Source organism: Brachionichthys hirsutus, chromosome 6, assembly GCF_040956055.1.
Source record: "Brachionichthys hirsutus isolate HB-005 chromosome 6, CSIRO-AGI_Bhir_v1, whole genome shotgun sequence".
In the NCBI taxonomy this organism is placed as follows: Eukaryota; Metazoa; Chordata; class Actinopteri; order Lophiiformes; family Brachionichthyidae; genus Brachionichthys; species Brachionichthys hirsutus.
In genome coordinates this window covers 12,537,487-12,565,022 of record NC_090902.1, presented here as the reverse complement: position 1 = coordinate 12,565,022, position 27,536 = coordinate 12,537,487, and the positions used below count along the sequence as shown (strand labels likewise).

At 45.5% G+C, this 27,536-nt stretch overlaps 2 protein-coding genes across 2 annotated transcripts; one reads left to right on the top strand and one right to left on the bottom strand.

Annotated features, from left to right (window-relative positions):
* The first annotated feature begins 5,927 nt into the window (after nucleotides 1-5,927).
* Nucleotides 5,928-9,377, top strand: LOC137894738 (platelet-derived growth factor receptor-like protein). Its single transcript, XM_068740193.1, has 6 exons — nucleotides 5,928-5,982; nucleotides 6,547-6,820; nucleotides 6,910-7,061; nucleotides 7,750-8,043; nucleotides 8,144-8,280; nucleotides 8,557-9,377. The coding sequence occupies exons 1-6, from the start codon at nucleotides 5,928-5,930 to the stop codon at nucleotides 8,743-8,745; spliced, it is 1,101 nt and encodes a 366-aa protein (XP_068596294.1). The 3' UTR covers nucleotides 8,746-9,377.
* Nucleotides 9,378-9,506: 129 nt separating this feature from the next.
* Nucleotides 9,507-26,727, bottom strand: LOC137895322 (microtubule-associated tumor suppressor 1 homolog). The gene is made up of 13 exons (XM_068740802.1): nucleotides 25,938-26,727; nucleotides 25,732-25,838; nucleotides 24,946-25,242; nucleotides 24,653-24,854; nucleotides 18,084-18,283; nucleotides 15,307-15,373; nucleotides 12,988-13,202; nucleotides 12,768-12,873; nucleotides 12,505-12,578; nucleotides 12,314-12,409; nucleotides 11,668-11,784; nucleotides 11,447-11,544; nucleotides 9,507-10,814 (listed from the first exon to the last, which is right to left on the bottom strand). Exons 1-13 carry the CDS (start codon nucleotides 26,725-26,727, stop codon nucleotides 10,586-10,588), a joined length of 2,598 nt encoding a protein of 865 aa, XP_068596903.1. The 3' UTR covers nucleotides 9,507-10,585.
* Nucleotides 26,728-27,536: the final 809 nt, after the last annotated feature.

The following is a 27,536-nucleotide window of genomic DNA, read 5'->3' as shown; positions in this document are numbered from 1 at the left end:
TTTTCCTCTGCCCTTATGATTTTTTTCCTTCAATCTGTACACAGAAATACTGAACATGACCTAAACTCTAAACTTCACTCTACTTATTGTGGCGTGTAAATCAAAATTAATCCGAACGCCACGGTGGGCTAAGCCGAGGGGGTTAAAACATTGAAGACGCGCACGCAGTACGTTGCACAGGCCTTGACAGATTTATCTTTGAAAGCACACTGTAGAAGACAGGTATGGTGAGCACTGAATGCACGTGTGTGTCCGCTGCCCCGTGTGTTGAATGTGAGTATAGCTGGGGAGTGGGTGTGCCTGTGGGTGTGTGCGTGCGGGCGTGCATGAGGCTTGAAAGCTGCGCACACACCTGGAACACTGGAGAGGCGGGGAGAGGCAGTTGGGAAGCCGTAATTATTATTATTTTATGGTTCATTTTCACCAATCCATTATTCATCCGTGCAGTACATTTTTCGGACTTTGTACATCGCTAGTACCGCCATACTTAATACTAACACTTGGGCCTCAATAAATGCACCCGTGAACTCATCCTGGATTCCGCGTCTCTGTACAGATATTTTAGCGCGTCGGACAAATACCCAGGACCCAACACACATCTCTCAGCGGCTAAAACAGGGAAGGAAGCCGCAACACACGCTTTAATTTTAGCATTAGTTTACCCACTAGCTTCATCTGCTCGTTCTGGATCTGTATGGCCCTCGTCCTCCGGTCTCTCCTCTCCTCTTCTTCATCGTTGGCACGAAACATTTTCTGTCGGAGGTAAAGCTCATTAGGATTTATGTGATTACACTTGTTTTAATGCTGCTAATACACATATGTCTATCCACTTCTGATGCGGCTGTGAATTAGCATTGTTCCTGCGGCGTTAGCGGCTTTGTTTGGGGGCAGGGTGTGCGAATGTTGTTGTAAAGGAGTTTAGAACCTTTTCTTTCTCAATATTAACTTAAATTAGCTTGTAAGGATCCTAGCTATATAAAGTCAATGCAGAAATACATTGTGACCGTTTAAACCGTAGCTATAAATGCTAACATCCGCGCTCTGATGAAGAACGATGTATTATTTACCTTTCCAAAAATGGAACGGCGCCCGTTAGACTCTCAACAGGCCGTGAGGAATCCAATGCTTGGTGATGAGGGGGGGGGGGGAACAGAGGAGGAGATCATAATCGCAACCACGACACATCTAATCCAAGATAGAGAAGGTCCCTCACCTCCATTTCGTCCTCTCTTGCTCTTCCTCATACCCCCTCTGGATAGGGTTAATGTGTGTGTGTATGTGAATGTGTAGGTGTGTGTGTGCATGCGTGTGTGTAGGTGTGCGTGTCTGCGAGTGTGTGTGTGTGACACATCTAATCCAAGATAGAAAAGGTCCCTCACCTCCATTTCCTCCTCTATCTCTTCATGTGTGTGTGTACGTGCGTGCATATGTGTGCGTGGGTCGTCCAGTGATCAGAAGGACTCAGCTCTGACTGTCAGCATGTCGAAGTGTCCTTGGGCAAGACACTGAACCCCAAATTGCTCCCAGTGGGTCTGGCCGCACCTTGCATGGCAGCAGCCGCCCACTGGTGTGTGAATGGGTGAATGTGAGGCCTCATGTAAAGCGCTTTGGGCACCGCGAAGCGGTGGAAAAAGCGCTATATAAGTGCAGTCCATTTACCATTTAGGTGTGTGTGTGCGTGCGTGTGTGTGTGTATGTGTATGTATGTATATGTATGTAGGTGTGTGTGCGCGTGTGGGGCACATCTAATCCAAGATAGAAAAGGTTCCTCAACTCAATTTCCTCCTCTATCTCTTCATGTGTGTGTACGTGTGTGCATATGTGTGCGTGCGTGTGTGTGTGTCTGTATATGTATGTATGCATGTGTATGTACGTGTGTGCATATGTGTGCGTGCGTGTGTGTGTGTGTCTGTATGTGTGTGTATGTATATGTATGTATGCATGTGTATGTACGTGTGTGCGTGGCACATCTAATCCAAGATAGAAAAGGTTCCTCAACTCCATTTCCTCCTCTCTTCCTATGTGTGTGCGTGTATGTATGTGTGTTATCAGGCCGTTAACAAAATAAAAGCACAAACTTACTAAACAGTTAACAAAACAAAAGCACAAACTCAAATACAATTACTACTTATCTAAACATAAACCTTTTATATCTGTCGTTACAGTACGTGTGTGCGTGCCACATCTAATCCAAGGTAGAAAAGGTTCCTCAACTCAATTTCCTCCTCTATATCTCTTCTTGTGTGTGTATGTATGTATGTATGTATGTATACGTATGTGTGTGTGTGTGTGTGTGTGCGTGCGTGTGTGTGTGTGTGTGTGTGTGTGTGCGTGTGTGTGTCTGGCGTCTCCTGACGGAGGAGCCCTGTCCTGGCTCCTCTCTCTCGGCTGGGCTCAGCCTCCTGCTGAACAATTGATAGATTAAGAACACGACCTCAACTCTAAACCTCACTGTGCATCTCTGTTCCATTGTAAATGAACCATAATAGTGATGGAAGAATGTGAGCGTCTTCATTTCGTCCTTTTGATCTTTGGTTTCATTCTATAATACTGAAACAATCTATGAAGATTAACGCCTGACTGTTAAAAGTGTATAAAGTGTGTGGTGAGGGGTTTTACAGCCCGCTGCTCTATTCCCGTGTTCTGCTGCGGGAGTGACAGCCTTGAGTTGGAACTCCGCTTCGTCAGCACGCCATAATACTATGGTGAAGCGCAGCATCGGTACGTATCACTCCGCGAGGCGCCCGATACAGCAGCCGTAACGCTCCAACAATCCACTCTCCTACATCCGCCTTACAACAAGACATAGGGCGCGCGGACCACAGGGCGTTCGGCACATTTAGAAGATAATTTAAGACTTTTAGGTGCATCTTATGGTCGTGAAAATATGGTACCTGGAGTGCCCGCTTGCTTTGGTCGAGGCGTACCTCCGTCTTCGGAGGCCCTGCATTCATCCCTCCCGAGGGTTGCCTCCCTCTGCCTGGCTAACAAGGTGGCCGGTGGGGGTCTAACAGCTGGCGCTTGTGAAAGCGGAGTTCCTCCTGTTGGTCTCAGAGAAAGCCGTCCTGGAAATCTTCTCTCGCTCTCATCCCTCGAAGCTCCCGCCATTTTGGATTTGCTGAACAGTTTCTACAAAGTGAACAAAGCAGCGGTCAGTAATCAAAGATATGTAATAAACGATGGCTGAATTTTGAAATGCTCCCACCGTGTCCACACTCACCACTAGGCTCATCTTCTTAAACTTCGTAGAGTATTCAGTAGGACTGTCCGTTGCGTCAGCCGGTATGACCGGTTTACTTTTGTAAGGGCAATTCTGGTTCTGGAGATCGGTCGGGTAAAGACGTAGATGATTCTTCCAGGGAAGAGACCACCAAACGCGAGTGCTCCTCCAGGAAAAAACTGCTGCTCCTTAGCACCATTTCCCCAGAGCTAAGGGAACAACAGTCATTCTCAGTGGACCCTCTATGGAAGGTCATGCATGAACCCAGCTGGCTTAACTTTTCAGCAGAGTCTAGAGACACAACTGAATGGTGGACACGAAGGAACAGTGCAACAAAATAACTGTAGTGGGTTGGGTTCCTAAAACAGATTCAGAACCAAATCCTAGACAGCATCAAACAAAATGGCGTCGTTACAGCATCTCCAGGTGGTTGTAGTTCATTAAACTCACCGTGCTAGCTTGTGGACTACAGGCATGCGCGGCAGCTCGAACTCTGCAGCCCGAATCAAAATCGACGGTGACGCATTCAAAACACAGATTTAACCTTAAATTGCATTTATAACAAAAACGGAAATAACGAGAAAATAATATCGCCTGTGCACATATTATAGGCAGACATGAACACCACCAGGAGCCACGTACCGTCAGAAAACTCAATCCAGTGACGTCCAAGTTCCACATCCGGCATCGGTGGAGAATCTCCGCTAACACCGGAAGATAACAAGCTGGAGGTCGCCATCTTAGGACCATTAACCAGAGAGCCATCACTCCACCATGTCTTTAGCCGGTGTTAGATCACCCTCGCTCTGAGGAGGGAGCAGCTCCCCCTCATGGCAGCCAAAGAGAGCGAGCTTCCGGTGCTGAACCGGAAGTGCACATACGAGTGTGGTGCGCCCTCGTGTGGCGTGACGGAATAACATGCCATTTCCCACGAGGCTGCAGTCTGTTCGCAGGAGAACTCAAAAGGTTCCAGACGGAGATGAAGAATGGGGCAACCTTGTCTTGTTAGCCGACCAGCTGGAATAGATTAGAGAGGAAACCATGACACTGCATTGTTTATAAAAAAGAAGAAGAAAATCAATCATCTTTCGATACTCTTTGAACTGAACATCAAACAGGATTAGTAAATCCTAACATCCTGTTTTATTACTACGTATAAAACAGGAAGCTTCAGTCTTCCTCCTGCATGATTTCATACTTATTCCTCAACCAGGAACACAATATGAGTTTTAAGATATCTTGTAATTCTTACAATGCCCACGCTTTAGTACATTTGCTGCTTGCTAAGTTTGCTGTTAACCATGAAATGTCTGTCTGTCGGTTTCCTCTCATGGATGAATGCTCTTACACCACCAGGCATGCAACAGGCATGCAACAGGCATGCATTTCAGTGGTACATTTCTCACATTGGCTGTTCTCCAAACTGAATGTGTGAATTGGAAACACACGTCCATCATGTTCTATTTATCTTGGGAGCATCTCATGCTGTCCACACAGCCTGTACCGTTTCCGGTGTTACGGATAAAGTCAGAAAGTAACACAATAAGAACGGGGCAGGAGACAAAACGTGAAAGTCAGTATTCTTTTTATCTGTTCGTACGGACCACCCACAAAGTTCCTCTCGGCGGCATCAAAAACAAAACTCAAACAAACTGAAATGCCGCTCATCTCACGGTTACTCCGCGCAGCCCAAACCAGAACGTCCGTGGGGCGGCCACTCGTCCAAGTCTCCTGCGCCAATCCCAAAGAAGCCATTTCCAGCCTCTTTTCTTTCTCCTCCTGAAGGTTGGTTCTGTCAGAGTCCCTTGCTTCTGACATCAAAGCTCTGATGATGATGATGCCACCATGTGGCCTATAGGAAGCAAGCTATGCTGTCTCTCCCACCTTCCACGCAGCATCAGAGGGACATTCTCTTATAAATAAGATAAAAGCAGAATGCAAGAATGACTGACACTCGATCAGACACGCCCCTTAGCTCTGATTGGTGGTCTACATTCAGGTGGAGTACCGGCATACTTCCCCAAGGCCTTTTCCGGGGGTCATTGATACCTCACAGAGTGAATTGAAGAAATATTGATTAACCACATAATGTTAGATAGAGAGGTGGATTAATGCTTTTATTAAAAAAATGTAATTGCAGGAACACTGTGACAGACACTTAACTCCAAAAGTATTACAGATTTGCATGAAACTATTAGCGATATCAGGAACAGCTGATCAAACTTTAGACAAAATCTATGTTGGACTCCGACAAAATTTAGGGCCAAAGATTCTATTCTATAGATTGAGCTAATGGGAAAGCAGCATTCTGAAACTGTACACTACTAGATTCATGACGCTAAGCGGAGCTTCAGTCCTGTCAGCAGATGACAAGTCTGAAGCTAATTATAATAAACTTTGATTACAGCAGTATTCCGGATAATCCCATAAAAAGCGTAAACTGATGGGTCTTTGACAGCAGAGGGCTCTGGAGTTCATGTTTCTGCTGCTCAGGTCTGAGGCGAGGGAAGGACACAGCAGGGCTCAGACGTTATGTTCCCTTTCCCTCCAAGTCTGTGAGCAGGATGGAGCTGGAAGTCTAAACTGGGCAACTTGGAGCCTGCAGAGTTCCAGGGAAGTTCTGAACCAGACCTCCTCTCTCCAATCCCTCCCTCCTCTCTCCGGTGCTGCAACTCAGTCTACTCTGTGAACGAGGCATCAAAGCACGATGAAGATCTGGGCTGTGCTTTGCCTGGCATTTCTCTGTGTCGAGCTCCAGAATGGTGAGTAAAGTCATCTCCGTATATTCGTCCGGTCTTTATAAGTGAAGGAAAGGTCCCGTCATCATGGTTGGAGTGGATGGTTGGAGGATGTCGTCTCCATGTCGGGGGTGGAGATGAATTTCTGACGGTGTAGCTCACATTCACAAATCTGGCAAAGATTCATCTGTAAACAATCTTTTCTTTCCTCGGACAAAACAATGAAACCGATCTGCTGCTTCTTTTGAAAAAATGCATGCACATTGTAAATGTAACTGCAGGAAGAATTGCATGAAGCTTTTCCCAGTATCTCTGCAGACCAACCCAAACCAGCGGCTTCTGAGGCATTCCTAATGAAATGTCCTCTAAAGCGGCCGCTCTGAGGGAAAGAAGGAGAAACTCCAACCAGCTCCCGGCTGATCATTTAGTTCTTTCCTCTGCACTTAATGGCAGCACTGAGAAATACACACTTCTTGTTCAAAGAGACGAGTAGAACCACAAGACAGCCTGGCCCTGAATTCTAAAGGATCAAACCCATCTCATCCACTCATCCATCTCTCTCTCCTCCATCCTCCCTGGGTATCCAAGGTTCTTGCCAACAAGCTAAAAGGAGACAGGATGAAGGACAGAATCGCATTCGTCCAGGTGGGAAACGGGCAAAGGCTAAACGCCCAAGACTAAGAGATGACGGAGGGAGAGGCCAGTCCCTGTTAATCCAAGTTTTGGACAAGCGGCGTTTCGTGCGCCTGGGACCGACCACGACTCTGACTCCTGGGGGCAACATGGAACTGCGCTGCAAAGGCGACGCTATCGGATGGTCGTACCCGCCCTACCTGGACGCCTTCAATGACTCACGCCTCAGGTGCAGCAGCACACGCCAGCTTTGTGCGTCACGCATTGAGCTGAGATGAATGCAAAAGCGTCCTAATGCCGTATGTTTCCCACCTCCAGCATCAAACAGAGCGACAAGTACAGTCAGCTGATCCTGACGTCGCCCTCTGCCGCCGACACGGGCGCCTACAGCTGCTGGGTGGTCGTGTGTGACGGCAACGAGTGCGACAAGGACCACGAGCGCACCTACGAGTCCTACATCTATTTCACAGGTGAAAAGCACAACACACCTTGCATCATGGGAATCAGTTCACTTATCATTTCATTCAGATATTTCACTTCTGGAACGGAACTTTATGTATAATCCAAAAAATGAAACAAAAATAGCGTTCAATGATTTGTAAATCCTTTTAATCTACGCTGTAATTGCAACACGCAAGTTTATTAGCCATCAAACCATGTTGCTTTATTTTTTTTTTACAATTAAATATTCAGAATGCTGATTTTTATGCAGGATCAGGACAGATTCTGGTTTACCACCGTGATGCATTATCTTCTCTTCTAACAACACTCATCTTTCCATAAGCGAGAACACAATCATATTACAACAGCAAAATATTCAGCTAAAGTACAAAATCTGAACACATTACAGTAACAAAATACTTATAGTATAGTAATATAGTAATATAGTACTTATAGTAATACTTTACTTTACCCTTTCTGGGGACCATAAATAAAACAGAGGCTCTTGGCTGAACCTGGCAGTGTAAATGAACTTACACTGCCTTTATCAACCTGTATCACTGTAAAGAAGTCCTGTTGCTATGAATGAGCGCGTTTTCCAGCCGCCATCAAAGACGCCGACCGCCTTATCGGATCATTCCAGTCACAAATGTCAAAGGAAACGGTCTCATCTACAGTGAAACGCGCATTAACGCCACATTTCTGCCCCTAACTCAGACAAAGACAGCCTCTTCGTCCCGTCCGCCATCCACTTTGAGATCGTGTACCTGCGCCCGGACAGGCCTGCTGTGGTGCCCTGCCGCGTGACCTCCACCCAGGCTCAGGTGTCTCTGCACAGGGAAGTCCCTCCAGAGGAGATCCCAGCCAACGGCTCCCTGGTGACCTATGACCCCACTAAGGGATTTGCCCTGCAGAGACCCAGCCCAGAATACCAGGGGGTCTTCTACTGCAAGGCTGTGACTACAGGCACCCCTCAGATCTCCACAAAATACCAGCTTCTCTACGTGGAGGGTAGGAAGGCACACGACGGCCGTGCTGACGGGTGCTGCAACACGCTGTGACGACAGACATGTTTAGGCGTTTGATATTGTGAACCTTCTCTTGCCGACAGTCCCTAGTGGACCGCCCTTTGTGAGCCTCGAGGCGTCAGCAACATCGGCGAGAGGAGGCGACAACCTTAATTTCACCTGCACAGTCCTGGGGGAGCCAGACATGGACCTGAGCTTCACCTGGCTTTACCCCGGTCAGGTAGGAGAAAATCGGAGCTGAAAAGCCACACGACGACTCACAACTAGGTCAGACTAAAAAATATATCAAAACTAGAACCATCAGAACCCAAAAGCTTTCAACTTTCATTCTGCACAGAGAAGCTCAAACACTTAAGTCAGGAATCATAAAATGTAAACTAGAGAGATCGTCACCAGTATATAATCAATGCTTTTATTGCATTCCTCTCACACACACACACAAAAAACACTAGAATCAAAGTAAATTATGCTTTCTAAAAACGTATTTACTGTGTAGGACCAACGGCCAGTTCACATCCACACTTCCTGGAGGCTGGTGAACAGAGGAACGCATCACACCACGCGGGTCTCCCAGAGCGTCATGACTGTGGAGGACATGGAGACGATCGACTACGGAAACTACATCTGCAAAGCCAAGAACCGGCATGGCGAGACCATCGTGACGACCGTCGTCAGCTCCAAATAGCCCCATAAGAGGATCCGTGTGGATAACGGCCTCAAACACCGACCAATGAGACCAGGTGTAACAGACGTGCGTCAAGTAGGTCCGTCCATACAGACCTAACAAAGACTTGAAACACTTTTGAGTTTGGAAAGCTTAGACAGATGCATGAAATCTGAATGCAAACAAATGCACAGAGCCGTCAGTTAAAAAGGTTTTGTGCAGAAGATTCATATAGTGGGACATAAACTAACCTTCCCCCAGAGTCAACAGGCCATCAGCTGAGAGAATCTGTGAGATCAGACATGAGAAAAGACGCTTTTATGACATACTTCTTGAGACGCCCTGCAGGACTGTGGTTTTAATGGGTTTTCAGTCGCTAATAAAAGATGGAAGGCAAGCGCTGCATCAAATGTTGAGATTTTAATTTGGAAATAATTGATTTATAAGCTGCGAGAAGCGGAGTCAGAATTTCAGTGAGCAACCGTCGGACTTGCTTTGGACTCGAGACACACTGAGCATCTGGTTCAGAGCTCAGCAGAGCGCCAGGCTGACATAATGCACTCCGTATGTGGAATGTGATCTGCAGGCCCAGTTTATTTTTGGTCCAGTGCGACACTAGCTGCAGTTTCCACTTTGCTGAACAGCTGCTGCTTCATGATTCTGAATATTCCGACGTTGGAGAACATTCAAAGATGCTGGCTTGAAACGATCGCAAGGATGGAGCTTCACATTCGCGCGTCTGCTGCCCCCAAGTGAAAGCTGAAGCTCACGCTGACAACAGGTTTGCTACAAGACTTTATTAATTGCATATTTCAAACAGGCTCAACACACCGATAACACATTAACACAAAATACTCTTGAGGGCAGTATTCCCAAGAGGTGGTTTCTCCAACATGTAATGTAAAGCTCATTGCAACTTTTACTGCCATAATTTTCATTTATCTATTTTCATTGTATTTTATGTTGCTTTTAGTTCGACGGTGGTATCGATGGTGGTATTGATGGTGGCATTGATGGATGTAAAGAAAGAAAGTTCTACAGCCTACATTAAACCCGCTATTGCCAGCAGTAAAAAGAACTCTTTATTGACTTCTAACGGACAAGAAGAGGTGGAAGTGATAGCAACCCCCCCCCCCTTTAAAGCTGTAGTGGGAGGTTTGGTCAGGGTTGACCAACAAGGCTCAAACAAACAACAACTTTGATTGGTCCCATGGCCAAGCAAACAAAAACACAGGGTTGAGGCCTGCTTAAAATGCCAACCTAGAAATAGAACGGTGGGAAACACAGGCTGAAAGAAGCAGAGATGAGACATGTACAGCTCTGGGGAACAAACATTGGTTAAAAAAAAAAAACACAGTTTCACTGCCCCTTTATGCAGCAAGGAAAGGTGCTAAAGCAATTCCATATTTTACACCCAATAAAATGCACTCTGAGGGGGAACAGTGCTCTCTGCGTTTATAGCTGCCCTGAATTCAGAGATGGCTGCGGTCTCCAGAAACAAAGAATACACCTACAAATAGTGCTGCATCAGCATGTGTGTGTTTCACTTCATGTAGCGCCTGTGTGTGTGTACACTAAATGTAATAAATTACGCCGTCTGCCAACAGAGAAGCAAAAAGAGCGTTTCATATAAAGTCCTGAGATTTCCTTTTTCTCCATCAGAACAATCAGATGTAAAAAGGCAAAACAAAACAAGGAGGCCTTGCTTCTTAAGTGCTTCTGTGCAACTTCGTTTTAAAAGTCTACAGCATCTCCGTTGAGCAAGTGTCAGAGTTAACAAAGCCGAGGTAAGGCTGTGGCGTCATTTCAGATTTCGGGGGGGGGCAGCCCAAAGAAGAGGGTCTGCTCTCTGCGCCCGCTGCTATCTGGGGGACATCGGAGGGCTGGAGAAAAGCTCCGAGCTGCGAGGGGACTGGAGGCAGAAGGAGCGTGAGGGGGAGGTCGAGGTGGAGGACACCCTGCGCGTGCTATTCAGCTCTCCATTTTGGAGCTTCCATAGGAGCTCCTCGTTCTCCATGGACAAACGCTTGTTGACCTTGGACTCCTTCTGGAGGGACTCCTGCAGCACAGATTGCTCTGTGGAAAGCTGCCTGTAAAACAGCAGCAACGGAGGCAAGTTAGAAGAAAGAGCCCAGCTAACTGAAGCGCCCATTTCACAGCATGTCTGTCCCACTGCTTCCAGAAATGATCAAACACACCAAGATTACAAAGGATAAGCCAAAAGCACAAGGCAGGTCATTAACAGCTTTCGACCATCAATAAAATGATCCCCATCAATACAGGGGGGTCGTCGACTTACGACCACAATTGGTTCCGAGGGTTTTGTTGCAAGCCGATTCGGTCTTAAGTCACCCCCATGTTAAATTACTGTAAGTATATTATGCTGCGTCATGATTCCGCGACTGAGGAGAAGAAAGAGACCATCGAGGGTGAGACCGCAGAATCTGTCGTACACTCGATCCACTCGCTCGCTTCCCGGAATGTCGTGAAAACACATCGTAGACAGACAGACAAGTGCGGTCGTAAAGTCGAAACGTTGCATAGGTCGTCAGTCGACGACCCCCCCCTCCTTCCCCTGCAATACTTACATCTGGTCCTCAATACTTTGACATGCTCAACCCGTTTGCTGGTACTCAACAATGAGGACATCTCAGAGGTGACTTTTCAGTAATTCAGAACAGTCAGAAGTCCGATCATCGTGAGCCGTGATTCTTCTTCTCACCTTGACAGAGAAGCATGTTTATCCATGCGGGCCTTGAGCTCCTCGTTCTCTTGCAGGATCTTATCAAGGCTCTCCTTCAAAGTCACATTTTTGTCTTTCTGTCAAGGAACCAAAAACATCCAAAACAGTTCAGCGATTCAAGTTATTTGTTTTTCTTCTCCTGAGCAGTTTTGCTCGTCTTGATAAATCAGTGAATATTTTTGATCCATCTCAGTCGTTACCAGTTTGTCGATCTCCACCAGGTTCTTTTTCTGCTGGTGGAGTTGATCGTTTTTGATATCCAGCACCACTTTCAGGCTCTCCAGTTCCTGCTCCAAATACAGAGTGTGGGCGTCCTTCTGTGGGGACAAATATTGCCAAAAATCTGAAGAACAACATCATGCGGCATAAAACCAGCACCACACAACAGAGGGCGCCGTGCATCACTGACACCGCTCCAGACTCAGGGGGAAAAACACTCTCAATGTTAAGGTGTAGTTACCAAAATAAAGTACAGTAATACCTCGACATACGAGCGCTTTGACATACGAGTGTTCAGAGACGCGAGCAAACCTGCGAGCGACATTTTGCTTTGAGACATTGCATACATTTGAGATACGAGCACCTTCCAGACGCTGGCGCTAAATGGCCGAGCGGTGTTAGCGCACTTCCCTCGTTCAGTTCAGGTATTTGCCACCTTCTGCTTGGTGAATTATATTCGTATGTCATGGTATGCTAGTGCTGAAACCACTTCCAGTCAGTTTTGCAAACTGAAAGCGTTGAGCTACGCTTTTCCTGGGAGCCGTCTACAGTATTAACAAGCAGAACAGTCAAGCAGCACTGCAGCCATGAAATGCTGTGCTCTAATAAACAGGCAGGTGAGCGCACCTGACTGCTGTCAGCCAGCTGCTTCCTCCTCTTCTCCTCAGCGGTTACTTTTTCAATCAGCATGCTATTCTCTGCAGTCAGAGCTTCCATCTGTCCCTGTGGATGTACAAAGCACGACAGAGTTGTTAGATTAAGTTGTTGCTTATATTGTTTGTGTTAATTTATTGGTTAAAAAGAAAAGTCAAGCTTACGGTTAGAGCACTTTCTGTATCTTTTAAACTTTTTTCCTGAGACTGCAGCTCCTGCTTGTGAACTTTACGCAGGTCTAAAGGAGAAAAAATAAATACAAGTCAAACTGTGCAACAAATATCCACGATGAAGTAGAAAAGAACATCCATATACTGTATGCTCTGGGGCAAAGTATTTAAATACGCTCATCAGGAATTTATCCACAGCCAGTTTGAAATAAAAGTCAAAAGCTGGTTTGAGAGGACGTTTCGTCCTGCTCACTGACCTTCCAGGGACATTTCGTAATGCTGCTTTACACAATGCAGCTGTTCTGCATGGCTGTCCTCCAGTTCCTGCTTCATGGCTTCGTGATTTGCTTCAACTCCTTCAATCTTCAAAAACAATACGGGATAAAAGTTCATTTGGAACGCTCAGTATTAATGATTGTAATGTGAGAACATCCAAATCTTTCCATAACTAGTTGAAGAGGTGGCGCAGCGACGGACCTGCTGCTGCATCAGACTCTTGCGCTTGTGAGCCTCCTCCTGGTAGGTGAGGTGGGCCTTGTCCCACTCAGCCTGGTAAAAGGCCTGCAGCCTCTGCTCCAGATTGGCCAGGTCATTCTGGTGCTGCTCCTGCAGTTTCTGCAGTGCATCCTCCAGGGCAACATGCAGCTCCCCCTTCTCCCTCTCCAGAAGCTCAGAGGATAGCACAGAGCAATCTGGGGGGGGGGGGGGGGGGGTAAAGCAGAAAACTACTATTTTACACTGGTAACTACATGGCCATACTGAGTTTTAAAATAGGGCATTGGAAAAATCTATTAGTAACTGCTTGAGTAATAAATTTGGTATGTCCACCGACAGCCTAGCAAGGTTCTCTCCTGAGATAAATATGGGACACCAAATGTGCTCTAACATGGAACGGAAAAAGTGCGTTTCAATGGGAGGTTCCTCTTATGGTGCATGTGCCAAACACTGCAGTCATTTACAGCCAGATCAAGATCTGGTACAGTGCAGACACCAAAATCATGAAAACAGCAAACAGAACGATCAGTAAATACTTACAGAAAAGGTTTCGTCTCTTTTACTTATTGGCATTTAATGTTTGCAAAAACTAGCTTTGGCTTGCGTCCATCATATCTGCTCTGAAGTGGGTGAACAGTGAGCAAAGCCACAACCTGTCTAGATTAAGAGCTCAAGCACAAATCATGTTGCTATCAGCTGCTGGCGTTGACGGGTCATGTGGCTTTCATCTCGGGTACAGAAGTACAGCGTGAGCGACTCCACTCCCGAGATGAAATACATTTTTGGTCTGTTTCCGAGTTGTTTATATTTAACAGATCTGCTTTATATCTATGCAACTCAGCGAGCACTGAGATCAGCCAATCAGCTGCTGCTCTCTGTCCCAAAGACCCAGTTAAAAATAAAGGTGACAGAGCTGATACTGCTGCAGTGTAATCACAGGAAATGATAGCCGGTGCATTTCGACTGCTAACCCCAATTAACAAGGCACCTTTGGGTTGTCATATGATTTCCATTACCTTTAGACCCAATCTTGCAGTTTTTCTTAAAGGCTACAGGGCAAACCTCTTTCAAAAACAAAGTCCAATACCGGTATTTACCTTTTGAAACAATGACGGGCACAAAAAGGTCAATAATAACTGCAATACATGGAAGTCTAGTTGAAATGTATGAAAACAAGGCACCTCAACATCAGTGTAAACCGGAGGAGCAGCGTGCACGTTAGAACGTCTGTAGACGGTCAGTAAACTAAGAAGCTGGCGTCTTCTCCGGGGTGCAGCCCGTCTTCCGTCCATAGTCACCTGTGACCCCCTAAACGGTTTCAGACCAGATGATTGTGACCGTCTCATCGATCTGATGTTGGTTTTTGCGTGGGCCTAGTGCAGACAGCAACTCGTTTCTTCTACCACTCGTCCAGCTAAGCTAAACAAAGTGACCCCTGGCTGTGCTCGCGCACACACCCTGATAGGCTCGCCAAGCGTTTCCTCGCTCGCGTCCGCTGCTCTGCCAGGGTCAGCTTTTTGAGTATGTTCCTCGGGAAGGGGGTCATGCTTAAATTTGCTTGTGAGGCACTGCATGAGATATGTGCCATGATCAGAATGCATCTGGAGCAAACAGCTCCAACCGGGAAGAAGAATGTGAGAGCACAGAAATAACAGCGCTCGGTATACAAAGAACAGTCATGTGGAAGCCCCGAGGCTGTGAGGCAAGGGCGGGGGCCACAACACTGCTGCTAGCTTAAGTAAGAGAGATGAAAGCCGGCGCGTGGGCCGGCATGTGCAAGCCAGCTCTCTGTGAAAGCACTTAGGCTGGACACCAGCGTCGCTCGTAGAGCTCTCACCAGCTCTAAGGCGGCGTGGCATTGGACCGCTGCAAGCTCCTCCTGTGTGGAGGGGGGGGCAAAGCAATGAACCTGCAGATGAGCTGCAGACGTATCCAAGCAGAGAAACAGGAATTCTACAGCGTACAGATGTTGTAATAGTCAATTTAAATGCTGACACTCCAGCTCAATCTAATAAACGCCACACTGCACTCCGTCGATCTGAGTCGTCAAGGTTTAATGCTTAACATGTAATGCACATAAATTATATAGCTGCACCACAAAACACGTACGCAGGGTGAACAACTCTACTGTATTCTCACAACTGCTCTCAATGTCAACATCGAAATGATCCACTGTGTATCTAGACAAAAACTAAATCAATAAAAAAGAATTAACGCATCAGGGAAGGGCAGTAAAACATGACCTTGAGCCAAGAGTGTGTACTTAGAGTGATAACTTTGAACAGAGCTGCCATATCTCACCCAGTTCCCCTCGAAGGTGGACCAGCTCCTGTGACAGAGCCCTGCATTGCCTTGTGGCTTCGTCATTCTGCAGAGAGAGAGAGAGAGAGAGAGAGAGAAACAGAACGGTCAGCCACATGCCATCGAAACCGTGTTGGTGTGTTTTCCTGGAGATCGCGTTTGGCCACCAAATGCAGAGACAACACAATACAGCAGGCGACAAAGAAACCAGCATTTAGGAATAGGTGGGCGGGGTTTAGGAGAACGTGACGTCCAACTCACGTTCAGAGTCTCACAAATCTTCAGCCAGCCTCACACATTCATGCTTCCCTTTCTGACTGCTCTGCAGCTGTTGCGGCGTTCTGCTTCTCTTATCAACCACCCTTCTTACTATGCTGATTCACATATAAAAAAAACAATAGAATCACGCAGCATGAATGATTTTCTTATCAAGGCAAAGTTAAGTCAGCCAAGCCAAACATCACAAGACTGACTACGGTACAAAGGTAAATCCAGTTCTCGTCCTGCCGTGCATCAGATCTGCATCTATTGCCCTCTGCAGAGTAGAAGATAGAATCCAGTTACCCCGTAGGGAGCACTGAGGCACACTCTGCTGCCAGAACAGCCCATGATGCAGCCTCTGCCTGGAGAGCGGCTGCTGGAGTCCCCGACCCGCTATGGAGACCCAGTAGCACAAACAGTGGTCCAGGTGGACGCACCTCCTCCTGCACCACCTCCTGCACCTCCTCCTGCACCTCCTCCCAGACACTTCAGACTGCATTGAGGGAGGACTGGAAAAAGCCACTTTACTGGTTGTCGAGCGGCGGAGGACTGCATTACCGTATTATACCTAAGAGACAGGCAGGCTCCAGCGTCGCTGCAGCAGCCAAACATCCACCGAGGCGTGGTCACTTTAAGGCAGCGCGTCACGCAGCCAGAGAAAACATCAATTGTCCAGCGCTGCCTGACTTGTGCTGAGCAGTAGTGACCTTCCCAGGAGATTCATGCAGGGGGGGGGGGGGGGGGGGGGCTTCATTACTACCATCCCCCACTACTTACCCAAACATATCATCCTATAACCCCTTTACACCGTTAAACTTACAATGTGCCAGGGGAATTCAGGCTTTACAATCACTCAATTTCATGAGGACATAATGCAGAGACAGACACGCTTCCCTGCATCTGCATGAGTCACTGCAGTTACAGAAAATGCTACGTCACCAATTCCTCAGATGGCATTAGAAACAACACTTATTAACCAGCGACGATCGCTGGAAAAAAAAGACTCCAGTGTTGTAAGATTACATTAATGCCTCCCCATATCCAGGTAAACTCACTGGAGACAGGCATTTTCTTAGTCCTGCTTCTCTGGCCTCCACTTCATTCATTTTTCTATTTATGAGATATGTTTTTTTTTTGTGGCGTTCAAATACAAGCTATAAAAAAATATAAAACGAAAAGGCTAGAGCTATTTCGTAAAACCTTTCTAGTTGTACTTGAGTACTGTGAAATACTTAAATAGTGGTGATTACAGGCCATTGTGTTTGGCTTTGCACATTTTATATACCAAGTCTTGGGAAGGCGTATCCATTTGTCCCCAGAGTATATCAATGATTCTGTGTCCGCTATCAAATAACACTTGATGGTAGACCGAGATCAAGTTCCAACTTTCCTGGTAAAGTAAGTGAAGTGAGATTGTGAATTCACTCAAACACTAGGGACAATTTGGAGTGATGAAGTCCTGAGGCTCGTCTCTGCGCCCCGGGCACATCAGGGAGTCTCTGTCTCCCCATCTACGTAGATTCACCGCTGGCCTACCATGTCCTGAAATAATTCAGTTTGTTGCCACCCAGTGTTTTCTGTGGGCGGTCATGAAACCTGACAGTGGGCGCTGGGTCTGTTATTTGGACGCTGGACGTGGCGCCCACCGGCTCTCCAGTGTTTCCGCCACGCCTCATCCCGTAGTTCGAACCAGGATTTTGTACCTGCTCCAACCTCCAATGATGAGCATCTGATTTTTGTGTACAGGAAAATGAACCATGCTTGTCTTCTAACTGCATTAGGTGGGTGCAATCTCACTCATTTAGCTGGATAAGCCACTTGGACTCCAGATGTAAAGACATTCCATTGCATCCAAGCACCAGATAATGATTCTGCTTCCACTAAAAACTAAATGAGTACGACAGTCCAGGTTCTGTGGAGGGTATCCTGATAGGGTGAGCCAGTTCGTGTTGCACAGAATAATCCCTTCGGGCTTCCAGTTCCTGGTAGCCGATCACATGGCTCCACTGTTAAAACAGATCCAAAAACAAACAGCAGGCTTGTGCATCCACAAGTCAAAAGATGTCAGACGACTCTCAGAGCTTGCCTGCCCGATTAACGATCAATACATATTAAAAAGGACCAGCGGAAAGGCAATCTCTATGAAATGAAACGTCGACTATTCTTTCGTTCAGTGTGGAATTAGTTGGTGGGGATTTTTATTTAGGTAATGAGCCGCTTGCAAGTATATCTTTGTACGCAACCTCATACCCTTACAATCACTCTGCAGGTTGCTGCTTAAGTCACAATGCATATTTATAAGGACATGATGAAATATAAAATGTAAATACATTGGAAGGATGATGAACAGAATAGCTTGTGTGGGGGGATAAACAACACATGGATAGGACCTTTGATACGGGTCCCCCTTAAAATGTGATGATTTCTTGTTGAACTTCAAGTATTATGGTAATTCTGAGTAATGTATGACAGCAAATACAAAGTAAATAACATCCCATTATGAATACAGTTCCTACCTCAGCCAATGTTTGCTGCAAGACAATGGTAAGAGCCTCAAATCTGCAGTTGCTGGCTGCCAGGAGTCCGCTGAGCCGCTGGTTGCTCTGGTCTTCTCTCCCAGTCCTGGTGAGGCTCGCCGGCACCGCATCCTGAGGCCTGTTGCTCTGACGGGATGCTTGCTGCTGGCGGGAGATGGCCTTAGGTTTGCTCTTGTCCACTGCGGAAGAACATGCATTGAGCATTGTGAAAACATTGATCATCATCATAGCCCCCCTCCCTCCGTGGCCAACGTAGCTGGTCTGACGGCGATACCACCCACCCTCTAGCCTGCAGTCAGATCCAGTAACAAAGCTTTAGATACTTATGCACCAAACGGTTCGTCCAATCATTCAGTCTGACGATTCCCAAGGCTGCTCCTCCGATAGCCCAGAAGTAAAAACGGATCCTCTGAATGCAACCGAGTTTTCCGTATCCTAATTTAATCTAGTGCTCTGCTGACACTGGTCCCCAGAGCTAAGCTGTGGTGCTGTACCGGTACATCATTTCTATAAATACATCACCACCCTACAAACCCATCTTCCTCTGCTACAACACAGACTGCTTCCATTTCTACCATTGAGCGCAGACGAAGGGGAAAACTGACACGAGACACCAGCGTAAAACATGTTTTGCTTGAGAGAACAGAGTGTCTGTGAGAGGCTACGAGTGTTATGTAACCGAACCCGAGACATAACGGGGATACCAGTGAGTGGAACTTACCGTCGCCGGAGGCCGGTTGGCACTCGCCGGTGTTAGAGTGAATTAAGTGAAATACAAACCCCGATAGATACAAGTCACCATGATATAATAGTAGCTTCTTTAATGCTATATTTGCACAACCTCTGACCAAGAAACACACAACTTGGATAATCAAATTAGATCCAAGTGTCATCGAGAGCACAAATATTCAGCTGTGAGACCGAGATCTACGGTTCCCTTCAGAAAAATAACTTTCCATTGGCAAGAGAGTGATCTTGCAATAGGAAAAACAAACCCCACAATCTTCTCTGCTGCTGGCCTGGAGAAGAGCTGCAGACGGCTCTCTGAGCGCCAGTCTGAGGGAAGAACGTAATACTGTGTGGAGAACAACACTCGAGGCTCGCCAGGCCAGCAGGGAGACGGCTGTTGTTGTCGACAAGGCAGCGACACAAACAGTCAGATCGAAAGCTTGCTCCATCTTATCTTAAATGAACAATTGTTACATTCACGCTACAAACTGATTCGAGTTTACACAGCGCCATTATCCGGCTCACCCAAAACCCGTTTCTCACAGGCAGCTCCGTGCGTCACAGTTTAAGTAAACACATTAAAAAGTAGAGGGGCGCAGCCTCAAAGACAAACCTCATGTTAATATTGGGCCCGGGTGGATGGTTTAACTGGAAAAACAAGGCAGAGAATTTAAGGAGTTTGTCACTTCCTTTCGCCGAGTCAGCCATTTTAAACCTGTGTTAGTGCATTGACTGCAAAACTGCTGAACCAGTTTGCATGCAAACTTTTGAATTATTAATATAGCATGAGAAATATCAAACCTTTTTCTAAAATATTCACATCCAGAACAGTTGAAGTGTCTTGCTCAGCTTTCAGGAATCGTAAAGCTTCTACGCTTAAACTTCATCCGACGGGGTTTCTTTAAACCGGGATGCCCTCTGCTGGTTGAGCAGGAACGATGTCACCTCAGCTGGGGTCACATGCAACACGGACCACCAACAGAATAACCAAATATATAATTTAATATGAAACAAACAGTCTCAATAACCGACATTATTCACAAGAATAAAATTTATAAGCCCTTAAAGAGAGAAACGCAGACAGAACTTTCTGATTAACTCCAGGTTTCAGAGCTTTAAGTAAATGGGTACAGGCGAGCATTCAGGCATTTCAACAGTAAATGCATGAATAAGCTGCATTTTACCCAAATGACCACAAAGAGAAACCTCTTTCACCTACAAAAGCTTTTTTAAACGAGTGACTATTGAAACAGAACGGCTACTCCTGTTCCCTGGCAACAGAAGATCTGCAGCCGTTTTTTGTCCAAGTCGCTGAACAGAGTGTTGAAGACATGATATTGCCCTGTGCTCTCCTTCCCAGCTCATAAAACCAACTCAACTAGAAGACTCAACACCGAATACCGAGTGACTGCACAGCTCACTGCTTCGCTTTTGGAAGGAGACATCACACCATAGCACCAAGCATGATGCGTGACGAGAACCATCACAACAAGGCACTTGTTACAACGTTGGCTTGACAATGCCAGACAATCATTCTCAACCTTAGCCTTCAGCGGAAACACATTTTAACAGCATTATCTATCTGAAAAGTCCATCCACATCACCATCCTAGTAGCATATAACAAATGTACCATAATAAAACACCAACAGATTATAGTGTCCATGGCGTTGTATTCTCATCCATATTGCACATAGCATTTAAAATAACAAAATGAATTAATTAAGGCTGAATATGGATAAAAAGTGTCAAATTAAATGAACGTATTTGAACAAAATATATCAACACCATATATATAATCATGTGCTGTAAATGTAGAAACTAAAAGGAGATGTAGATTTTAGAAACAGATAACTGAACAACTTGAAGCAAATTCTCAGCCAAAATATTTTTACAAAAAAAAAAAAAAAAGCAAAAGAAAATATTTAAAATAATAATATTTCACAAAAACCCGGGACAGACCTGCTTGGAAAACCACAGTGTTTCTCCTGCATCCTGACAGCAGTTGCAGGTTGTGGAGTAAACCCTTGGCTGCCAAACGCACACGGATGCTGGACAGGGAGAGCTTCGGAGACAATAACATCTCTCAAATTCAGATCAAGCCACGATTTTAAGACTATTACTTTAAAATCGCATAATGTCCTTCAGCACTGACAGTTTTTAAAAAATTTAAATAAAAAAGATAAAGAATGATAAGAAGTCACTCCTCAGAAAGCCTTGGAAAAAAAAATAAAGGCATCTAAATCAGCAGGCAGATCTAAAATATAAAATTCAAATATCCAACCATGAATGCTCTAAAATGCAGGGCAGGTTGATGTCCGGCCACTGGTCTGTCAAAGCCTGACACTGATGTGATTGGGAATAAGGACCGCCCCCTGCAAATAAAACCCCATAATCCTCTTGGAAAAAACTGGGCTTCTGTTCTTCACCAAATACACGAATCTCTTAAAGCCGAGAAAAACAGCACAACCATGCTAGATGATGGCGGTCCTGTATCAGATCCAAGCTGCAGAGGGGGCGGGTAGGGAAAGATGAGTGGGAGGGGGAAACAGAGCAACTGCAGCCAATGGGAACTTAATCCAGTCCCTCACTCTTCCTTTCACTGACCTTTACAAACCCGGCTTCCATTAAAGGTGGAAAACTAGAACCGAATAGAGAACAACGTGAAGCCACAGAGATTTAATCCGATCTAACAGAATGCAGAAAAGCTCCTGATTGAATCACGCCACTGATAACTGATGAGTGGAATGAACGACCATTGTTAAAAGGTTTTGGCATTTACAAGCAACGGATAGGAAAAGGTTCACCACACGATTGTAAAACACATCACTACAAGTGACATGAGTCGTTATGCCTTGTAACACATTTGTAAGTGACCAAAGATAGAAAAAAAAACACACGACAATATAGCTGCAGTGTGAATGTGTTAACAGAAAACATGTGATTGAGTGAAAAAACAAGTAGCTGCTCTTAAAATGCTACTACGGTAGTTCATTATAACAAACTGCCACTGTGGTATGACAGTGAACACAGAGACACTTACCAGGAGCACTTGAAGACAGTCGAGCAAATCTTGCAGGAGTCCGCTTCAGTGGACCGGCTGCCACATTTGAAGCTCCTCTACTGGTGGAAGCAGCAGGTTTACATGCTGCAGCCAAAGCCGCTGGAGGCAGAAGACAAGCGTTAACCCGACCCATAATGTAGCGTGAGCAGTGAAACCAGAACGCAACTTCAGTCAGCTTCTATTCTAGGACCAGGTCATGAGATGTGATCAAATACAGTGATCGATTGAAGAATTAAAGAGAGAAGTGATTTGATTCAATCGAATCAGATAACTCTTATCGCATATATTTAAAAGCAAACAAAGTAAGAGTGTCTCCTTTACATAGAGGAGTACTTTGAAATCAGAATTAACAGGACTGTTTCCTTATCAGCGTGAGGATTTTGTTAGATGTAAAAATCAATGTGGTCACGCATTTTCCCTACAGATCGGGAGGCTTGGATCCAACCACAGTTTAGGGTCAACCGCTTAAGGGAACTATAAAAATGAGAAATCGTTTCTTTCATGGGGATTTATTTTTGAAATGCACAAATGTGTGTGTCTGTGTGTAGAGATGTCATCTTACATTTTCCGATGTGTTTTGTCGGGGTTGCCCCGAGTCTCGGTTTAGGCAGAGTCGATTTGACTGGGGTTGCTCTACCCGTGGCTCCGCCAGAAACTGTGAGGAAAGTGAAATTACTGCTGTTAAGTACCTCGTGTTAGATAACTATAAACATATATATATACACACACACACACACACACAAATGGTGACGTCAGTTTAGCCATTGTGATAACATTCATCACATGGTGATGTAGCAAATATAGAATTACATTTTCAACATTGACCGATCCATTGAGCATGTAAACCTTTTTTTTTTAAATAAGTTAAACTGAACAGAAATATTCAGATATTCAACATTATATTCCAGGATCACTTACTTCTCATGAGCCTTTTATCTTTTCCATTAAATGCAGCTAACAAAGGAAGGATACAAAAGCGATATGATCCAATGAGCAGACATGTCAAGAGTGTGAGGTCACAGCTAGTTGCTGCACTGCCCTGCGCCACTGAAGAGGAGTTGGTTAAACCATGTGCTGGAAATTCAGTCCAAGTGCAGCTCCGAAGTCCTGTGTAACCAGCCATTCTGATTTTACTTCGAAAAGGAAACGGGGAGACTGCGCCTTTCTGCGCCTCAGACAACATCTGTTACGCTGGATGTCTGCCTGCGTGCCCCCCAGGCGATGCTGTGTGTGAACTAGAGTGGAAGAGAGACTGTTGCTATGACAACTACATGGGGGGTAAATACGTCCTCTCAGCCAATCAAAGACCTGCATTCTAATGAAGCCGCTGGGCGGAAGAGAGCCGACCGCTTTACAGTATCGCACCTTTATTTCACCGGGATGAAAATAAAATGCCTTTACGTCATTCAAATCTCAACACAAAGTCATTTACTGGTGCTCGATGGGATTTCAGTCAATTCATGCAGATTTTTTAGGATTGATTTTCCAGATGTTCCACATTCCCGAAGAGCTCAAAATAATGCCTGCTAGTGTCTTTGAGATGTCAAGCCCCTGTATCTTGCCAGATGTGGTATTAAATCAAAGATTTGCCCCAGGGATGCTTTACATCTATGCCCAGCGCTGAAATGGGTTACTTGAAAGAGAAGCCACTCCCATCATGTCTAAATGAGCACTCCCAACTGACCCTGATAAACAGCCTGCAAACAACTTGCATGTTTTTATGTAATAACCTGTATTTAAAGTAAATAATATTACTAAAATTGGCTGATTATCTAAAAGTACCTTCCTTCGGTTGAACATGATGAACCTCAGTAAGGCTCCTGGGTGTTCCCTGTATCTTGCGTGGTATTCTCGAAGTAGGAGTTGGGGGGTGGCCCATAAGAGAGGGGCAAGTGGAAGAACGACGCAGGAATGCACTCATCTTGGGCTTAACACTTGCTGTGAAGGGACTTCCAAGAGTTGTCTTTCCTGCTGCAAGGGGTCTCTGAGTGCCTGGAATACAACGGAACACAAATAGATAGCAGACATCCCAAATAAAGTCTGATGAAACAGTTTTTTTTCCCCCCCCAGAGTCATTTCCATGAGATTTGTCTGGAAAAAAAGCTTACTGAACATGTTAATATAAAACATTACATATTTAAAACTTATCTCCAACAGATCTATTTACTTTTCCTCTTAATACAGAAAAGACGTTCAGTTTTCAACTCAACAAACTCAAAAATATGTAATTTCCACTAACTAGGCAGAGGAAATGAGCAGTGAAGAGAAAAGGTAGATTGTGCTTCCGTGGAGAATGGCTGAGCTCGGCCTATTCATTCAGAGCAAGTGCTCTGTGTCACCCTCTGATGGAAAGACCACTTTAATACAGCCTGAATATTGTGCAACGTTACATTACGCATCCTGGCATCATTTAAAACTAGCAAGTAGAAAACTAACTTTTAATACAGTAGCCATTTGAAGAGGACTAAGCATGAAAATGGCCGCTGCTCCGCAGGACCCGGCTCCTCCCCTGAACCACACACCCCTGGTGCTGCTCAAGCAACCCTTCCATTAGACTGACAATTATAGCGGGTCAACTTCAATATTTAATTACTGTTAAATTTTAAGTTTTGTAAAACAAATGAATGATTAAACTTTAAGATTCCTGCTATGTTTTCACAAAATCATCTCAACACATCAACAATAATCTTCTCTAACATTACCACACTAAATTAAAAGCATTACCTGGAGTGCCTGCTTGCTTTGGTCGAGGCGTACCTCCGTCTTTGGAGGCCCTGCATTCATCCCTCCCGAGGGTTGCCTCCCTCTGCCTGGCTAACAAGGTGGCCGGTGGGAGTCTAACAGCTGCCGCTTGTGAAAGCGGAGTTCCTCCTGTTGGTCTCAGAGAAAGCCGTCCTGGAAATCTGCTCTTGCTCTCATCCCTCGAAGCTCCCGCCATTTTGGATTTGCTGAACAGTTTCTACAAAATAAACAAAGCAGCGGTCAGTAATCAAAGATATGTAATAAATGATGGCTGAATCTTGAAATGCTCCCATCGTGTCCACACTCACCACCAGGCTCATCTTCTTAAACTTCGTAGAGTATTCAGTAGGACTGTCCGTAGCGTCAGCCGGTATGACCGGTTTACTTTTGTAAGGGCAATTCTGGTTCTGGTGCTTGGCCGGCCGAAATGACAATGAACTGTCCGATGAGCACCGAGGTCGCGTCTCCAGGACGGGAGGCTTGGCCTGGCCTAATGCCGAACCTGACCTGACCTCAACTTTGTTCGGCACGGCCTCCTTTGGAGTTGGTTTGGAATACGTTTGGAACCCGTTGGGGGATTTCTCTGGGGATGACATGTAGAAGGTCTGGTTGCCAGATCGTTGTGCTGCAGAGTCAGCGCGACTGCAGTGGGCTGCTGAATCATGTTCATGTGCAGCTGGGTGGTGGGATGCTGAGGATGCTCCATTTGCACCCTGTCCATCCGCAGCACGATGCACAGATGCAAACCCTGTTTTCTGAGCATCATTACCCATTTTTATGGCAGTAGTGACAACTGCAGGGCTACTTCTTACATTTTCAGTACTTTTTCCGATACTTGCTCCCTTATGTGCATCACTGCACTTATTTACATTGGCCTGTGATGACTTGTGATAGAAATTTCTTGTTACGACTTTAGATTTTACACTGCTGAAATCTGACTTGGGAAACTTCTTTACTTTGCTATTGGACAACAGCAGTGCTGCAGCCGAACAATTAGACGCATCAGACACTTGCTGGCGTCTAACAGGACGGCGTCCTGAGGTGCCCGTTTTTCCAGTGTAGGGAGACTCTGAAAAGGGAGGGAGGCCAAGTACCTTGTCCTCTATATTTTGTATTGGAGTGGAAGTGTGAACATCCTCATCGGTGTCTTGCACAGCTGACAGAGTGGGCACAAAGTCCTTGCCTTGTTCTGGTGTACAGGCTGCAGGGAAATGGGGAAGCTGGGGTTCAGCGCTTGAAAACTGATCCTCTTTTCCACAATCAGCAGGGGGGGTTTCACAGACAAAGGTCATCAAAAGACCTTCACTAGGCAGAGTTACAAGACGGTTGGAAGCTTCCTTATCTTTTTCCTCGTCGGAGACCTCTGCCTGAATGAAGGTCATGCCCAGACACGGATGGTTTGTCTTCTCTGTGAGTTTTTCTTGGGATTTTTTGCAAACATCCCGATAACTGGTTGACAACAGGTCAGATTCAGCTGGAACTGCTTGATGGCCAGCGGGTAAAGACGTAGATGATTCCTCCAGGGAAGAGACCACCAAACGTGAGTGCTCCTCCAGGCAAAAACTGCTGCTCCTTAGCACCATTTCCCCAGAGCTAAGGGAACAACAGTCATTCTCAGTGGACCCTCTATGGAAGGTCATGCATGAACCCAGCTGGCTTAACTTTTCAGCAGAGTCTAGAGACACGACTGAATGGTTACTTCCATCCTCGGTGTTCTTCACAAAACTCCGGTTGTCGTCAGATCCGGTCTCGGGGTCACTACTCAGAATCACATTTTCTTTCCAGAAATTGACACTGCTAATGACAGGTGTGGCAATAAAGACTTGGTTCAGTTGTTCCCTTTCAGCAAAGAGCACATTACTTTGTGATAGGGCCATAGATGGATTATCCACATTGCTAACTGAGGACTCCTGAATGTCAACATCTTCTCCGTGACTCGGGTTAGAAATGCTGCTGCTGGACTCGGATGAAGCGGACAGTGATGAGTTGCTGTAATGATTCTCAGATGACATGCCCAGCTCCAGGTCTCTGTGAGACAAAGGAACCGTGTGCACACCCGGGTCAGGTGAGCTGTTAAATGACTCAGACATTTTGGAGATGCTGACTTGACAGTCTCTTCGTGGCACAGTAATCCATCACATTCTTAAAATCAGGTATGAATATCTGTAAAGAGACAAAAAAAGTCACAATTTTAGTGTTCTTTCATATTATGCAACTTCTTTGTAAATTCACACAATATTACACCAAAACCTATCAGAGGGTTTTTAGCCATAAGGCTCAGGCCTACGCCAGTATGACTTTGTGGTCAGTGACCAATGCAACAATACCAGGATGCTCAAATTATTTATAACTTGGTGCAATTAAAAATGCAGAAGTCGTCAGGATCGGGCTTCAAGAAAACATTCGTGCAATTCTGTCTACATGAGCTCCCACTCCAAACGTTTGGCTGCTTATTTGACAATTCCAATCAATCTGGTTTTAACTACCCCAAAATAAAAAAACAAACACAAATTTATATACCAAGCATGAAATTATGTACAGCATCACATTTCCTTTGAGTTTAAGGCTTTAGATGGATCACTGAGGATGTGTGCTGTTCCCTAGATAGGAAAACAGGAAACAGATGAAGTACAAAAATAAAGCGCTCAGGGTTCAACTTTTTTATTTGAACATATGAGGATTCATTTTATAATATGGAGTATTTTGGAGACCTTTTTGGGGGTTTTAGCACCAATTTAATAATCAATATTTGATTCAGTAATACAATACATTTAGTGTATTTACCAATATGCATAAGAGCAGACAAGAATCTATGTAAAAGGACCAATGGAACAAAAGTCAGACACCAGCATTCACTAAAGCGTCGGTAATAATAGAGGGAGCTGCAGGCCTGAGGTCC

Bases quoted from the DNA above. Each gene is read 5' to 3' on its own strand.
- LOC137895322 (XM_068740802.1), bottom strand. From the start codon at position 26,727: ATGTCTGAGTCATTTAACAGCTCACCTGACCCGGGTGTGCACACGGTT. The intron at 25,839-25,937 runs GTCTTTTGATGA...ATTTCCCTGCAG, and splicing joins TGTAACTCTGCCTAGTGAAG to CCTGTACACCAGAACAAGGC. The intron at 12,410-12,504 runs GTAAGCTTGACT...GTACATCCACAG, and splicing joins ATACAGAAAGTGCTCTAACC to GGACAGATGGAAGCTCTGAC.
- LOC137894738 (XM_068740193.1), top strand. From the start codon at position 5,928: ATGAAGATCTGGGCTGTGCTTTGCCTGGCATTTCTCTGTGTCGAGCTC. The intron at 6,821-6,909 runs GTGCAGCAGCAC...TCCCACCTCCAG, and splicing joins TTCAATGACTCACGCCTCAG to CATCAAACAGAGCGACAAGT. The intron at 8,281-8,556 runs GTAGGAGAAAAT...TTTACTGTGTAG, and splicing joins CCTGGCTTTACCCCGGTCAG to GACCAACGGCCAGTTCACAT.